Genomic DNA, 16908 nt, shown 5'->3' on the forward strand with positions numbered 1-16908 from the left:
TGTCTCGTGTCAAAAGAGCCACCTGATATACAACAAAATAAAAACAAACATTTAGGACCATTTTATTGCCATTAATCTCATAATCCTTTGTTTCCATATTGACTCTTTAACAACTTTTCTTAAGGTATAAGATATATATATATATTTTCATGATATTTTCATGATATTAAAGCTTATATGGAGTACTAATTCTAGAAAAAGGTTTCATCTACCTTTCTGTACATGGTTTTGGATTTCAGTTTCTATCAGTTTTCTACAGTGAATCATGAGCATGCCTAACAGTGACCTTTGAAATCTCCGTAAGGAGAATGGAGCCCCACAACAATTCCTCCAGGACTATGATAACACCACCATGCTGAAAAACACCACCTAAAGATTGGCTTGGGAATACAAACTGCTCAGAACAATTTTGATGTGGCTTGCTGAGAGAGACAAACCCTGCACATTCCCATTACACAGAGATTGGACAATAAGTGATACAGCTATCACTCCCAGGACTTGACAGTTAGACCAATTTTTTTCTTTTCAGGATTCCCTAAAGATGCTGTCACCCCCAGAGAGCAGGAAGTCAATTTAAAAACATGATGCCCACATTCCCAAGTGGTGGGGTGGTTAGTATTCGATCTTTTGTTTGGTTGTGGATATTTGTCATTGTTTAGGGGGATTGTTTACAAGTCATTATTGGTAATGGTAAAGGAAAAAGAGAAACAAGGGAAATTTGATTTAAGGTCCTTGTTTTGAAAAGAAAAAGGAGGATAAATATATAATAAGAAAATTGGTAGATTATTGAATCTACTCTTTAAAAGTAACTACTAGTTTTAAATGTTTTACATTGGATTGGATGCTTGTATATTGTATACCAATTTTGTATATTGATAAAAACTTAAGATTAATTTTGTTAGAACATACATACATACATTTCTACTCTTGTTCAAAGTACTGTATCTATACAACTCACTTAACAATAAAATGTAAATTTCTAGTCCTTGAAAATTATCATTACCAACAGTTTTGAATAATAAATAGTTAACCACCTATTGTAATCAAACTTGCAGCCACATTAGGTATGTTTTCAAGGTCAAACAAAGATAAACTTCATATAGACAGGTCATCTTCAAATACTTAAGAGATACACAGAATATGGCACTTAATACATTTTAATAATATAATTTTTTTAAATGACAATCAGATATGTCTGCTCCTGGAAGCATTAATGTATTTTAGAGAAGATAATGGACTCAAAGAAACTCAACATGGAATTTGCTTTCTTTGTGGCAAAAGTAAAGCAGTGGGTGAGAAAATGCCTTTGCCTCAACTGTTGACAGTATGTTGCCCTAATTAGACAATCAGAACACAAAAGAGAGTAACTGGCAAACATTGTCAATACAAGGTGGGACAGCCCTTCAGAATATCCTGCTTTACAGAAAAGTCTGTCAGATATGATAAACCTTTAGGCTGAAGATGCATGCCCCAATTTTGCAGAGGAACTTTGGGTGACTGTCCAGAAATACCAGCCAACTGTTCAGCCAGTCTCTTAAGTGAGCTGAAGACTAGATAATTGTATTTTCCTTGTCTACAAGACACAGAAAACAAGTTATAAAGAAAGTAAATTACGTACAAGACATTGAACTCAAAGGATAGATAATGGAGTGTTTTCTCTGAATTTGTCAAACAAATGGACTAGACATTGTTGATGTATTTATTGCATAGATATATTAAAAACTGTACTTATTATATTTAATTTTTCTTATATTAGTTATACTATTTTTATTTTGGACAAAAAGGGGAAATATAGTGGTATATTGTTTGTGTTTTAATAAACAACGCTTGCCTGAAAATCAGTGCAAAGCAGCCACACTAGTTAACCATAGAGACTGGGCAGTGATGGTGCATGCCTTTAATTCCAGCCCTAGAGAGGAATATAAGATGGGAGTAGACAGGTCTCTCTCAGTCTCAATCTGAGGATTCACGTAGGTAGGATCACCCATTTTTGGTCTGAGGAAAAGGTAAGAGCCAATGGCTGCCTGCTTTGTTTTTCTGATCTTCAGGTTGAATTCCAATATCTGCCTCTGAGTTTTTATTATGTGTGCTACACACCAACTATGAGCTTATTCTTAACCCTTCTGTGAATAGCTGAGCTGATTGAATTAAATTATGCAAATAAAAGTATGGAATGTAGTTCTACAAACAATATTAAGATGACTGGGCTCACAAGTGCCTTAGAGAATGTTATATTTTATTCTCACTACCTAACATCTGTAGAAGAAAATACTTTAGTAAAGTATTAATCCAGAGAACCATAATGAAAATCAATCACATGATGAAATGAGACCTGGATTTCATCACCTTTCACATAGAACCAGTTATTTCCCCTCTGGAAGCTTTCCAACTGCTAGATAGACTTATTAAAATTCAGTTGGAGTTTCTTATAATAATATTCCAAATCAAAGCTACAGGTCTACTTTCTATCTCTATTTCCCCTGATATTATTATGACTTTTTATTTATTTGTTTGTTTGTTTTTTGGTTAGAATCTCACTGTGTGTCCCTGGCTAGTCTGGAACTTGCTATGTAGAACAATCTGGCCTTAAGGTCAGATAGATATACCCACTTCTACTTCCTGAGGGCTGGAATGAAAGGTATGTGCCACCACATTCTGCTATAACAGATATATAACCCAAGATCCTTGACTATCAGATGCCATACAAAATCATCCTAAAAAGGAGGTTCTTCCAAAATTATCAATAATTAAAATTTAAAAACAAAAGATTTTAAAATCTGTTTCCAAGAAATTATTTGTTACCAAATCTCTTTTGCAAAAACAAATAAGTGAGTCCACTCCACATGGGGATTATGCACTTAGATGTGCTTTCTAAAGGACTCTGATTTGTACTTCACTCTGCACAGCTGGCAGGTAGACAACTCCTCTATTAAGAGATCATCTCTCTAGGGATAGACCTAGCTTGCTGATTGGCTCCTCTTATCTTCAAAATGTGTCATAAATTTCTTGGGATTGGCGGCCCTATGTGCTTTTTACCTAAAATCTGTACTTCAAAGCTTTCAAATAAGAAAGAGTTTTTGTTATTATTAATTTCTAAGAAACCCAAAGCAATCATCTCAGCAATTCTTATAATATTTCAAACCCACTTATCTTTCTGCTTCAGACATGCCTTACCCACTCAGCAGCTCAGGCATTTATTGACTCATTTGTGTTGTCTACTGAATATTTTTTTTATATTTTTAATTGGACTTATTCTGTGTGTGTGCACACGCATGCACATGAATTTGCATTTGTTTTTGTGTGATGTGTAAACATGTGTATGTGCTTGGGTGTGCATATGTGGAGGCCATGGGTAGAGATCTGAGGAAACTCTGTGGGAGTTGATTCTTTTTTTTTAAAGATGTGGGTACTAGGCAGCAAACTCAAGGTATCAGGCTAACAGCAAGCACCTTTACTTATTGAACCATCTGCTGGCTCCAGAATATATTTTGAATATATTATATAGTAATGCAGATTGTTTAGATAATATGAACTGTGTGGAATATAAGAGGCTATACAGTATTTAAGGAGAAAGGTAAAGAGAACCAGCAAGAAGGCAGTAAGACAGAAAGAATTCCTTTGGCCTGACCAAAATTGAACATTTGTCAAATGTGTATTAGTTGGAACGATTTCAACAGTACGCTAAAACTGTAAGAGAATTGAGAAGGAATTAGGTTCACAGAGAATAGAGACATCACCAGAAAGATGATTTTAGGCATTTAATTTTAGATTTCAGGAGAATATCTACTGGAAAATATTTTACAAGCAATTGAATATTGGGTTTGTTTGTGAGTTCAAAATCAGATACCCCAAAATCTCATAAGGCATAGAAACATGAGTGCTATCCTGAAGAAACTTTTACACAGTGAGCTGAGATAAAAATTAAAAAACAAGAAATGAAAGACTTTGATATTAAGACCTGGGAAGCAGAAGAGAAACTTTAGATTTTGATGAGTCTAGAGGGGAAGGTTCCCTTCCCATGTAGTTTAGGGGAAATAAGTATTTCTTTGTAGATAAGGGTGAGTCCTGCACAGAAGAATAAGGATGCAAATGATGACAACTGGGAAGTGGTCACTATCTTGATCACATCAGAGTAGTTTTAGAAATAAAAACTCGAATCCAGTTAGTTGTAAAGAGCAATGTAAAGAAAGAAATCAGGATGGCATCCAGGATGGCCAGTAAAGATGGATGATGAGAAACAGAGGGTAGAAGACGATCTATGTGTGTAAAGAAGTATCAAATTAAAATGAGAATTTTAGAAAATATCACTTTTAATGACATGTCTGTCTGTCTGTATGTATGTATGCATGCATGTATCTGTGTACAGGAATGCATATGTGAGTACAGGCGCCACAGAGAACAAAGGACCTTGATCCCCAAGGAGCTGGAGTTACAATGGGTTGTGAGCCACCCAATGTGAGTGCTGAGAACAGAAATCAGTTCTTTTGCAAGAGTAGTATACACTCTTAAGTGCTGAGTCATCTTTTCAATCCCACAAAGCAATTTGGGATGAGAGAAGCATGAAATCATTTTGTAAGGAGGTAGAAAAACATTTTTTCTACAAAATAAACATTTGAAAAAATATATTCAATCACACATTTCAGAAGGCATATATTTTTTATATTATATCATAATGTCTAATATCCCTGTTTATTGAAGGAAGATATATTCAGTCATGTCCGAGGTACATATACCCCATATATTTTCTTTTTAATACAAGGCGTCTAGCATGATAAGGACTACATTTTAGCGCCTTCATAAAAATCCTCCAAACATTCATCTCCATGGTCATGTCTCTAACTGCTCAGGTATTATATACATCTCTGAAGAGTAGTGTGTACTAAAACAAACTAACAATCAAGAAATGCAGAAATTATTTCCCAGGTAAATGGTAACTCAAACTATGCCCAACAAAAGGATGGGCATATGTAATATGATAATAGGTAAACACGGACATATGGTCACTGGAGAATGGAAGCTTAGAAAAGGTTAAGAATAAAATGATCGTGTGTTCTCAGAAGGACAGGGAAGAAGAGAAAAAACAGTGCTTGTCCCCACCCACTCTCCAGTTCCCAGAATCTGACCAGAAAGCCAGCTTTGCCTCACATCTTTGAGATGATCCTGGTCCATATGAATGAGTAGATTCTACTCATTCTTTCTAACAAAACAACCATGCCTAGAAGCTGTGATTCTTTTCCTGGTTCTTCCAAGAATAGTTAGAAAATTCACAATAGCAAGCTATGCAAATACATACATTCTCGATGCCTAGTCACAATGCTATGAACTCATCAAAGAAAGCAATACATTCACAATGTCCAATCATGATGCTGTGAGCCTATCATAGACTGAAAACATTCACAATGCCCAGGCACAATGCTATGAGCCTATAAGAGAACAGCACATCCTCAATGCCCCGTCACAATGCTACACACCCATCATAAAAAGCTCATAGCATGGCCACTACAATGACCTTTACTGATGGGAAGGAAACAGCATATTACAGAACTTTTCTAACTTATAGAAAAGTCACCACTTAGATGGTTCTTTTCATATTTCTTCACATGATTTCACTGTTTTTTATTACACAATTAAATTTTATACCTCCTTTTGTGAACTAAGGAAAGTGATGTTTTACCTACCCAAATCTGTCTTTTAGATTGTGATTGGCTCCTAACTTTCTCTCTCCTTTGAATTACACACCCTCTCTCTAGGAGATATCATATGCCCAACTACTCTATTTATAGCACTCAACAAAGAATGCATCTAGCTGCCCTCCCAGTGTGGGCTGCTAATCCTACATGGATGGATTCAGATTTCACTTTGAGCCCCACTGACCTCTTTTCATAAATTTGCTGTACCCTAACAGCCATTAGCATTTCACAGTTTAGTATCCACCCCTGTCCCTCTCTCCAGGTGTGTGGGTGTAGTGTGATCAATCACTCACTTCCTGGCTGCTCAGCCTGCTTCAGGTTCCTGCTGCCAGCTCTTGCCATTCCCTATAGAACTGTAAGTCAAAACAAGCCCCTGTCTACTCTACCTCTCTGTTTATCAAGACATTTTATCTACCACAGCAGCAGAAACACAGCCAATGGACCTTGCTCCTTGGTTTAATCTAATTTTAGTCTTTCATGTCAATAATGAGCAGATAAATTAATATTTGCCCGAGTACCTCATTCTCATCTTCTCAGTTATGGTCTGGAGAATGGAGACTGGGGAACGGGCACATCTTGACCTGAGGATGAGAATGCCTTACACTCTTAAGCAACCAGCATGAAAGGAAATTCTGGTGAACAACTAGGGGAGCAGGGCATGGCTCTGCCTCAAACCCATGTATGTCCCAATGTCTTCAAAGTGGAGTCAACAAGGACAACCTGGTTCACTGTTGGAGTGTGCTCAACCTGATATACAATAGACCTACTTCTTAAATAAATGAAATAGAAACACTAACCCATTGTACCTACTGAAGATATTTTCTTTCAAAAAGCTCCTTCTAAATAGGATTCCAGCATTCCTTAAAAATATTACTTTTTATGAAAATCACATCACATCAACAGTCTGGGCATATAATTTTTAAATTATCAAATGAGTGTAAATATAGTAACAAATAACCATAAAACATATATAGTAATAAAAAATATGAACTTACATGTTTGGATAAATTGGGACTCTTTGAATCAACATCATATCTGAAAAATTAAAGTGTAAAATTCAAATTATTTCTACAAAATACAACTAAAAATAATGTTTCCTAGAACACACAAACATAAAAATTAATTTGAACAAAACCAATGGGACATTAAAAGTAGCACATTTTTAATTTCAAAATAATCCAATGATATAATTGAGACTTTTGGGTCACTTGAATCCTACATAACCAAAAGTTTATAAAGCCCATTGCTGAGAAGTTACAAGTTTATCTTTTCTTTGAATCAGTGGTATTTCAGTGTCTCTCAACTGACTTCAAAATATCTTTAAAATGGAGGATTCTTCTCTGGATATCAAACGTAAGCAGGTCTTGTTAACAGGCTATGCATATTATACAAATTATAATATATACAAATATATATCTGACAGCTTAGATGTGACCGTTAAAAGGTGAAAACTCACTGGAGTAACAGAATCTACTTTTCCCCATCACAGAACTTAGTGAAGCTGTGTTTTATGTAAACAGAAATGAATTTTGAAAACAGGAATTTACATGGGAATATGATAAGCTTTGGTTTTAACCAGTCGCTACTGGACATGGATGATCTCCTAGAGAGAATCCAGAATGACTCCATGGACTAGAGTTTATGGACATGGCCAAAATAACCTCAGTGTTCCAGACTCTTTCATTGGATAATATTGTCTTGACACTAGTTCTTGTCTAAACCAAACCCTTTCATGCTCATGCATAACTTCTTAGGAAAAATCAAGGCCACCTTTTAAGGTTCAAGTTTTCTCTCATCCCAGTAGAATCTTTGCGAAAAACAAAACACTTTTGTTAATGATAGGAAAAAGGAAGAAAAGGAGAATCCATTGAGTGTACCAGTGTGCCTGTGGGCCCAGTGTACCCATTATTATCATTATACCCAACATATCTCATGTGTCCACTGTAACTATTAATCCCAGAATGCCAGTGAGAGTCATGAACTTTCAGAAATACAGGGCATACTGGGCACACTGGGTACATTGGGCATAATGCTTATACTGGGCAGAATGAGCATACAATGCAGCATTTCCCTTTTTTCTTTTTTCTTTCTTCCTATCATTGATCATGATGCTTTCTTCTGTGAAGAAACATAGCTGAGAAAGATAAACTGACAATCTCTCACTTGAGTGAATCCTAAAAGTTTCATTTCTAACAAAGAGGAGCAGATGTTGGCTACAGTTATTTTTATATTTATAGAACTGCAGCTATCATCCAAAGTGGAATCTTATTCTAAGTATCCCATGATGCACAGCTCAAGAGCTACTGATGGAGACAAACCAGTACACAGTCCAATGACCAGTCTAGTCCCCAGTGACCAGTCTAGAATTCCTAAAGGGACAGACCATTCCCTCCTGGGAAGGATTAAAGAAGAAAAGGGGAGTTTCCTTTGACTCTTCAAGATCATGGGGTACAGTTGGCAAAGACAAATTTTGCCTAGCCAGAGATGGCATACCCACCCGTAAGGCACCACTAAAGAAGAACATCAAGAAAAGTGTTAGGAAGGTGCTAAGGTGATATGCAAGATATTCATCAGTATAGGATAGGGTCATTTCAGGTTCCCTCTCCTTAGTTGCCCAAGGTACCAGCTGGGGACATATTTCTGGACACCTGCGAACCCCTCAAGAGTCAAGTCTCTTGCCAACCCTAAGATGGCTCCCTTAGATAGGATATATACTTCGCTGCTCCCATATCCATCCTTCCTATATCCCAACCATCCCAATCCCCCGAGCTCCTCCCATCCTCCCCTTCTCATGTTTCTCATCCCATTTCCCCTTTGCCCCATGCCACCTCACCCTGTGAGCTGAGACTGCTTCATTCTGGGTCACTCACTAGGAGAACAAGAGTGTTTCAGGGTTCCTAGGCTGGTGCTTGGGGAAACTCTAGATTTTGGGGGAGGGTTAAAGCCTATATCTCTAACTACCAACACCCTCTCCCTTCCTGGGCTTCTTTCTGCCTTGGAAATCCTGGAACAAAATGAGTGGAGAAAAAGTAAAGAATGCTTAAAAGTAAAGAGCCCTAACAAATAAATAAGATGGTTCTACTAAACAAAAGTGGTTGAAAGGCCATGAAATTAGAACTTTACATTGTCCTTACCCAGTGGAGAAGATCAGAATGGACACACAGGAACAATAAGAACAAATAAAATGATTGATTTGCCTCACAAAAATGTTGAAGTCCTTCAATGCAAGGGAGTGTTAATGTTAGACATTTCATGATTACTGCCATCTAACTAGTCAAGAAATACTTTATGGGCCAGTCAAACTATACTCATGAATCTCTTTTGGGGTTTCAGGATTCATGGAAATGAAAGAACATAACGGATCCTATCCCCTCTCTCCTACACCCTGGCACATCCCCCACAGTGACTGGGCACTTCCATGCCTTACTCAGAATCACTGTGGTACAGGCAGCCTTTTCTACCAACAATAGTTTTCAACTGGAAATAATAAAAATTAACAAAAAAGTTTTATACATATTATAGAAACAAGGGGATTTTATGATGTAAAACTGATAAATATTAGGTACATATAAAAAGTCAATCACAATCAGAACAGCAAAAGGCACATAATCAGAATGGTAACAGTATGAAACAGTGGCATCACGAATACAGGCAGGCTCTCTCTCCCTCCCTCTCTCTCTCTCTCTCTCTCTCTCTCTCCATCTGTCTGCCTATTTGAATGTCTGTCTGTCTGACTATCATCTGCCTATTTGTCTATCTAGCTACCTATCATTTATCTTACTCTATCTTTATCCATCTTTCCTTCCTTTTTCTTCCACATTTTCTCTGTGAACTGAAAATTTGAACCATGTTCCATAACATCCCGTTGGTGAGACAACACACTTTCTTTTGTGGTGCTGGACACTGAATCCAGGAACTCTACCACACCAAGCAAGAGTTCCTCCATGGAGTCCTAGAGAACAGATGCTCAGAGCTGTGCTTTAGTTGTTTTTATCTGATTCTGTGCAGTCAGATGTGTTGGTGAATCCTCATTCTGAACTTGAGGTCACCTAGGAGACACACCTCCACATGTGCTTCTGAGAGTGTCTACTCAGACTTAACCCAGGAGGTAAGAAGATCCTTCCTGAATGTGAGGGGCCTGATTCCATGGCATGGGGGCCTGAACTAAAGTCAAGAATAAAAGGGAAACTACAGATGAGAACTTCCTGTCTCTGCTTCTGGCTAGCATCAGAAACCAAACTGCTTGTGCTAACATGCCATCCATATGAAGACAGAGAGCATTCCTCTGAATTATGAGGCAAAAAATCCTCTCTCCCTTAATTGCTTTCTAAGATATTTTGTCACAACAATAAGAATACATCAGCAGAAATCAACTAAACCCAAAACAATTCAGAAAGCCATTTGCAGTTATTAGCTGGTTACTTAATACCAGTGTGCTATGGGGAGGATGATGGCTGGCCACTTCACACTGGTGTGCTCTGGGGAAGATTATGGCTGGCCACTTCACAATGGTTTGCTATGGGAAGGATGATGGCTGGCCACTTCACACTGGTGTGCTATGGGGAGATGATGGCTGGCCACTTCACATCTGTTTGTTATGGATGGGTGATGACTGACCACTACACACCAGTGTGCTATGGGGAAGATGGTGGCTGGCCACTTCACACTGGTGTGCTATGGGAGCTAGGGGATGGTCCTTGCAATCATTTGCTGGCCATCAAGGACTGTTGTGCTAAGAAAGGGTATCCTCAAACAGCTGCTGATGTCAGTGCATTGAATGGAGTCTTCTCAGCTGCCTGGGTAATGGGAGTTAGGGACCACACTTGATTTTTCCTAGGTTACTTTATTTCAGTCCATTCATTATTTTCTAAATTTTCTAAAATTAGCATACTTTTTTATGGATTACAAGCAATCCACTTAGATGAGAATTTTTAAGTCAGTCATGTGTGTTATATACATATATATGTAACTAATGAAGTCTTCCCTGTTTGATTTACTTGAGAAAAGTCACAATATAAAAAACAGCCTACTATCAAATTGAAAGTATTATATGAGACATTTCAGTAAAATGAACCAACAGAATTAAATGCCATTAGAAAGGCACAGGAACTGAGAGAATGTGTGTGTTGCTTTCTTTGAGATCTGCAGCTAACCCTTTTTAGCCCTCCTTGTTTTAGTTATTCAAATATATAAAATTGAGATGTTACTTGAAGATAGTTTGCTTTCTTTTTTGAAAAAATAAATTAAAAAAACAGAAAAATATGACATTTTAATGAAGTGCTATTAATTAGGATTACAGAGCATCTTTGTGGTTCAAGGATTATTTGGTTTCTGTACTACCTGTAATGTCTAGGAAGTTGAAGTAACAGTGTATGGCCAGCCTGCCTTAGTTCCTTCCTATTTCCTGTCACGCTGCCATAACTGCTTTCTGAAACAGTCACAGCAATGGGTACTGGGTGAGGTCATGAACCCAAAATGCCAGTGAAGGGGATAAAGAGTGATAGTAGAAGAGAAACCGTGTAAGCTGTCACCTGCAAGGGTAATGGGTGCCTGCCAGCAGACAGCAACCAGAACCCCAGGGAAATGATTCAAACAGCCAGAGCTACAAAAAACAAGAGTTCAGAGAAAGAACAAAGACGGTGCATCCCCAGGGTAGTTTCAACAAGTCAGAACACAGAATGGGTGCTCTTGTGTGCTTCCTTTCATACTGAAATTTGACTCTAATACTGTATGTTCAAAAATGCAAATCAGACCAATAATAAATGGCCACTCCATTGCAATCAGGGATACTGCTCCGGTTACCTACAGCAGAATAGTCAGCGGCAATGAACATCAATAAATGATAAAATATATTTTATTCTTACAATAAAAAAAATCATGTAACCCTAAAAATAAATGAAATATACAGCTATTCTGTGGCATAGGAAAAAGTATGTGAAAACTTAGAAGAAAATATCTGAAAAATTTGTTCCCATTCCCACATACATACCAATGTCTAACTAAGCTCTGATGATTGACACACTGAGCCAATTACAGCTTTTTTTCCTTATTTTTCAAACAGTTATGTCATCTTACATTTATAATAAATGCTTACTACTTTTAAGAGAAAGAGAATAATACAGATGGATGCGGAAGGGAGAATGAAAAGGGGAACAGCAAAGAATCAGGAAAGGATAACTGCTTTTACAATAAAGTCAAAGTGGAAAAGTTAAGGGGGCACCACGAGAAGAGAAGAGGCATTTCAAAACCAGTTGCAGTAAGCTCTGGGCAAGTGGGGCAGTGAGCCATGCTCACAGGGTCTTCACTGGGTGTTAACAACTGCAGCCTCCATGGCCGAGGAAGAAGTCACTGGTACTCTCCACTTCCTCTTTCACCCCCCTCATTTGATTATTTGGAAAAAAGTTTTGTGGAAATAAAAACCTAACGTGAACATTATAAATTTTGTTTGCTAAATCTGATGAATATCTGATACCCTTTAAAGAAAGCATTACAGATTCTTTACATGTTTTTCATATATTCTGAAATATATTATATATGCATATATATATTACATAGATTTCAGGGTAAAATAAATAGAATTGCTAACAGTAAAGAACTTATTTTATATTAGGAGGGAAAATAGGACTCTTCCAAATAAAGTGCCATTTTTTGTTATGAAAAAGTATTCTTAAGTACCAGTAGGTTTTCACGGTTGTTTCAATGATTTAAAAAGCATTAGCATCTTAAATTATTTTTGATATTCACAAGCATTCATTATTTTGATATCTAAAGCAAACACTATATTATATTACACATAGTAAAAAACTGACTCCATGCTTTCTGTGAACAGGAAGTCGACCTTGGTAATAGTACTTTAATATGCTTGATTCAATATCAATATAGATGTAAAATACACAAAAAATGCTAGTTCTATTTCTTTGGGCCCAGCAGCCACATGACAGCTCACGACTCTATGTGCCTCCAGTTTCAGGGTACCCAACACCCTCATCAGGCAAAACACAAATCCACAAAAATTATATGAAAAAAAAAGTCATATATATCTATGAAGCATCAAGGGTTTAAGGGAAGTCATCATGAGGCAGACACATACAGTGCTAGGTTAACAGGCCATGGGGAGAAGGGAGCCGTCTGTCACTGGCCATTAAGCTGGACAAGTTCTCTTAAAGTACTCTGAGCTTGAAGGAGCCCACTGGAGTACAGGTAGGTTTGAGAGAAAGCCCACCTGAACTCCCCAAACAGTATTAAAAAGGAAAGTGATATTCAGTACTGTGTTTCAGTCTCTGGCTGAAGAGAGTAAAGCTGCCTTCCAATGGAACAGCCAGGTACTCAGGGCAATCGACTCAGTCCAGACTGTGCTACTCAGGTAGTCTCTAAAAATCATGTTTAGATGGCATGTCATAGGAGAACTTACAAGTCAAAACGAAGATTCTCTCTTTCTTCAAAGAAATAGTCCAGAATAAATTTTCTTACAAAATCAGGATTCAATGTATTATCGATCACTTCAGTTCTTCCAAACTATAGATAAGAAACAGAAAGGTCACAGAGGTTAAAACCAAAGTATAGAACTCAGTGTCAATGTTCCTTTTAAAAAATGAGCAATAAATAACCAGTTGATTTGATCAACTAAGCCCCAGAGAGAAGTGCCTAAAGATCAAACCACCCCGGGATGAAATCAGTATGAGTTTGAGTTCATTCCAAACTCAGCTACCCTGCATCAGACAAGTTGCAATACATCACCCTCCCTTCTGCTAACTGGAAAACCAAACTCCTCTCTAATCTAAAGAATCCATAGCTGGGCAATAGTAGTTCATGTGATTAAACCCAGCACTTGGGAGGCAGAGGCAGGTGAATCTCTGTGAGTTCGAGTCCAGCCTTGTCTACAAAAGCTAGTTCCCTGGATAGCTGGGACTGTTACACAGAGAAACCCTGTCTCAAAAAAATAAAAAAAAACAAAACACCACAAAAAAGAATCTATGTATACATAAACTTACTTTTTAAAGTGAAAAATTTTCAGAAAGTCAGACAGATAAAATGTATTCTTAAATAGAGGAGCCTAATAGTCATAGTTCTTATCCTTGACTTTTATAGGAAACAGCCCTCTCACATAGCAAGACCTATTAGTCATATTTTGGAAAGAAGTTTCTTGTAATCTATTCAACACTTACAGCACAAGCATTGCTTAATCCCATTCAGTTCTACCAATCTTGTACACTTCTAAAAATTAGGTAATACTTCAGCTTAGAAAAATATTTTTCTTCATCTTGAGGGAGTGGAAATCAGGGAACAAAAGTGCACTATGGGCCTGTTTCCTTTAAGTCTGAAGGCAAGATGGTGCTCCTGAAGACAGTGCAAATGCACCCATCCCAATCGCTTTTCCCCTCAACTAATACCTTCACCTCAAGCTGTCATTTTAATGAGGGGATTTTAACCTTAGCTGTGAATCTATTATGCAGTCAAGCAGGCAGACTGTCTTGCTAGAGAACTTATTTTTATTAACGTTCCAGGAAGTATTATCATTTTAATAGGAAAATGAAGAATCACGCTCATCCATTCAATGTGAATGCCAGGGGCTTTCTTAAACTTTGTGTTCAAATGATTATATAAAATACTTACAAGAAAGTATTTATTTGGGTTCTGGCTAACTAATCTCTCCCTCACAGAGAAACAATTTGCCCCTGGACAATATTTTATATCATGGCTCATATCACATGGACAAACTGTAATCCACCCATTACTGCTCGTATATGAAGTGTGTTCCTCCAGAAGGCCCATGTGGCTAATGGTCGTTCTCCAGCTTGTGAGACAATTTTGAAAGGTTTTAGAAAATTCAGGAGATGAATCTAGTGGACAACTAATGTCACAGGAGACAGGACCTTGGGGACACTTTATTCCATTCCCTTACTTTCTTCATGTGTCCCTCTGATCTGCTTGCTGGCTGCCCTGATGTGAAATACTTGCCTTGCCTGTCTCCTGGCCACAATGAACAGTAAACCAAAGAAACGAATTCCTCTCTAGGTTGCTCATGTAAGAAATTTTGATCACAAGAGACGGTGTCAAAGAATGGGGCTCTTGCTGTGACTAAGCCTGACACAGGGTACTTAGGCCTTAAGAACCAGTTTGTGGGGGGAACCTGGAAGAGTGGATATGCACACTAGAGAAGGTTTTGTAAACAAAGCTTAGTGGGTGGTTCTGCTGGGAACTCAGAAGACCAGAATACTGATAGACATGTGGATAGTAAAATTTCTTGGGAGAATTACACTGGAAATTGGACCTGAGATCATTCCTGTTACATTCTAGAAAACGATTTATCTACATTTTATCCATGCCATAAATGAGACTGAATTCCAAAATAATGGACTAATTAATTGGGTGACTAAAATGCCAAGACACCATGCATTTGTGCATAGGATGGCTTCTGATGGCCGTTTGAAGCCAGATTTATAGTGAGAGTCAAGAGAGGAAAAAAGGAGAGCAAAACGACTTGGGAAAGCCCTCTTATCAGCAAAGGAGTTAGCTGGAAGCGATATTATGCAGAGTATGGTTGCTAAGAAGCAGAGCATCATTCAAAAGAAGCTATGTAACCAAGTATTGTAGAACACGCCTTAAATTCCAGCACCCAGAGGCAGAGAGACCTGCACCTCTGTGTGAGTTCCATGCCAGCCAGAACTACATAGTGAGACCCTGTTTCAAAACACCAGAACAAAATAACCCAAACAAAGAAGAAAGCAATTCACTTTGTGTAAGCCCAATAGAAGAGATGCCTAAGGTGAATCTCAGGAAAAGGCCAGCAGCTGCTCACTGTAACTTCCATGATACACAGTTGTAAATTCATTGAAACACGTTTTCTTGAAAAGAGAGTCTCCAGGGTACACGGTCCATACAAGGCCAACTATGGAGATTCCTCCTGTGTTCCAACAGCCACACACTCAGAAGCAGCTATAGCCATGGCCCAGAAGAATGTGGACTGGTGTGGGAAGTCCTTCTGTATATGTGTTGTATTTATTGGTTAATGAATAAAGCTGCTTTTGGCCAATGGCTTAACAGAGTAAATCCAGATGGAAAATCCAAACAGATATGGAGAGAGAGAGAGAAAGAGAGAGAGAGAGAGAGAGAGAGAGAGAGAGTAGGTGGAGTCAGGGAAAAGGCATGGAACCGTTGGGCACAACCACGTGGCGATACACAGATTAATAGAAATGGGTTAATTTAAGACATAAGAACTACCTAGCAATACGCTTAAGCTATTGGCCAAGCAGTGTTTTAAATAATATAGCTTCAGTGTAATTATTTTGGGTCTAGGCAGTCTGGAAGGAATGAGCAGCCTCTGGCTACATTGGACCCTCACAACACCCCACTGATGGAGACAGAACAGTTTCCTAAGCAAGTTGAAAGTCTTGAGCTAGTTATGATACTCAAAGAGAACTCCACCATTATCCATGCTCCCCATTGCCCGCCCCTCATTTAAACTTCAGTCCAAATCTGTACCAACAAGAAAACTAGAAGACAAGAGTGAAATTTCTGAGCAGATGTTCCATTGAACTGGCAGCCCATAGTCCATCAACTCAGGAGCCACCAACACCCTTACAGGTCTCATTCTTGTGGGTAGCAGTGGAGCTGAGTACACCCTACTCACTCTACTGAAGATTAACATGCAGATCTTAAAATTCTGTTTTTAGATAATCATCTATAAATCTGTGTCAATACATATTCTGACACAGGGCCCTGAAAAATTTCTTTGGGAGATGTCAGCCGTAGACTTCATGTTTCTAAAGTCAGTGCTGGTTTGGGGCCCTTACCTCACTATGCCTCTCAGACTATCTGGAGAAGCGGATCACTTCATCCTTCCTGAAGCTTGCTTTTCTAGATTTTTGCCTCTATACTTGACTGCATGTTTTTGATACTTACATCCTCAGGCATTCACTACCTCCTTTACAAAGCATCCTTCTATGTTCTCACCTCCCCTTAGGCACTCTTCTTTTAGACGATGCCATTTGTCCTTGTTGTATTCAAATGTGTCCTCTCTAAAATTCAAGTGTTGTTATGTGATGCTATAGGTTCGTGAAGTCTTCTCTCCTGAAATGGGGATTAAGGCCTGCCATATGCCCACTCCCATCTCCTGCCGTGTGAAAATATACCAGAAAGGCCCTCATTAAAAGATACTTTAGTCTTGGATTTCCAAGCCTCTAGTGAGAAAATATATTTCAGTACTTTATAAATTATG

General features: G+C 38.1%; 1 protein-coding gene across 1 annotated transcript in view; it reads right to left on the reverse strand.

Annotated features, from left to right (window-relative positions):
* Cpne8 (copine 8) overlaps positions 1-16908 on the reverse strand; it is a 188570-nt gene that overhangs the window by 125078 nt on the left and 46584 nt on the right. Inside the window, exons 4-5 of the mRNA XM_057792293.1 lie at positions 13102-13205; positions 6686-6725 (exon numbers count right to left, since the gene is read on the reverse strand). Coding sequence (XP_057648276.1) covers positions 6686-6725; positions 13102-13205 — 144 coding nt within the window. The remainder of the gene's footprint in view (positions 1-6685; positions 6726-13101; positions 13206-16908) is intronic.

The sequence above is a fragment of the Chionomys nivalis genome, chromosome 17 (genome assembly GCF_950005125.1).
Source record: "Chionomys nivalis chromosome 17, mChiNiv1.1, whole genome shotgun sequence".
Classification (NCBI taxonomy): Eukaryota; Metazoa; Chordata; class Mammalia; order Rodentia; family Cricetidae; genus Chionomys; species Chionomys nivalis.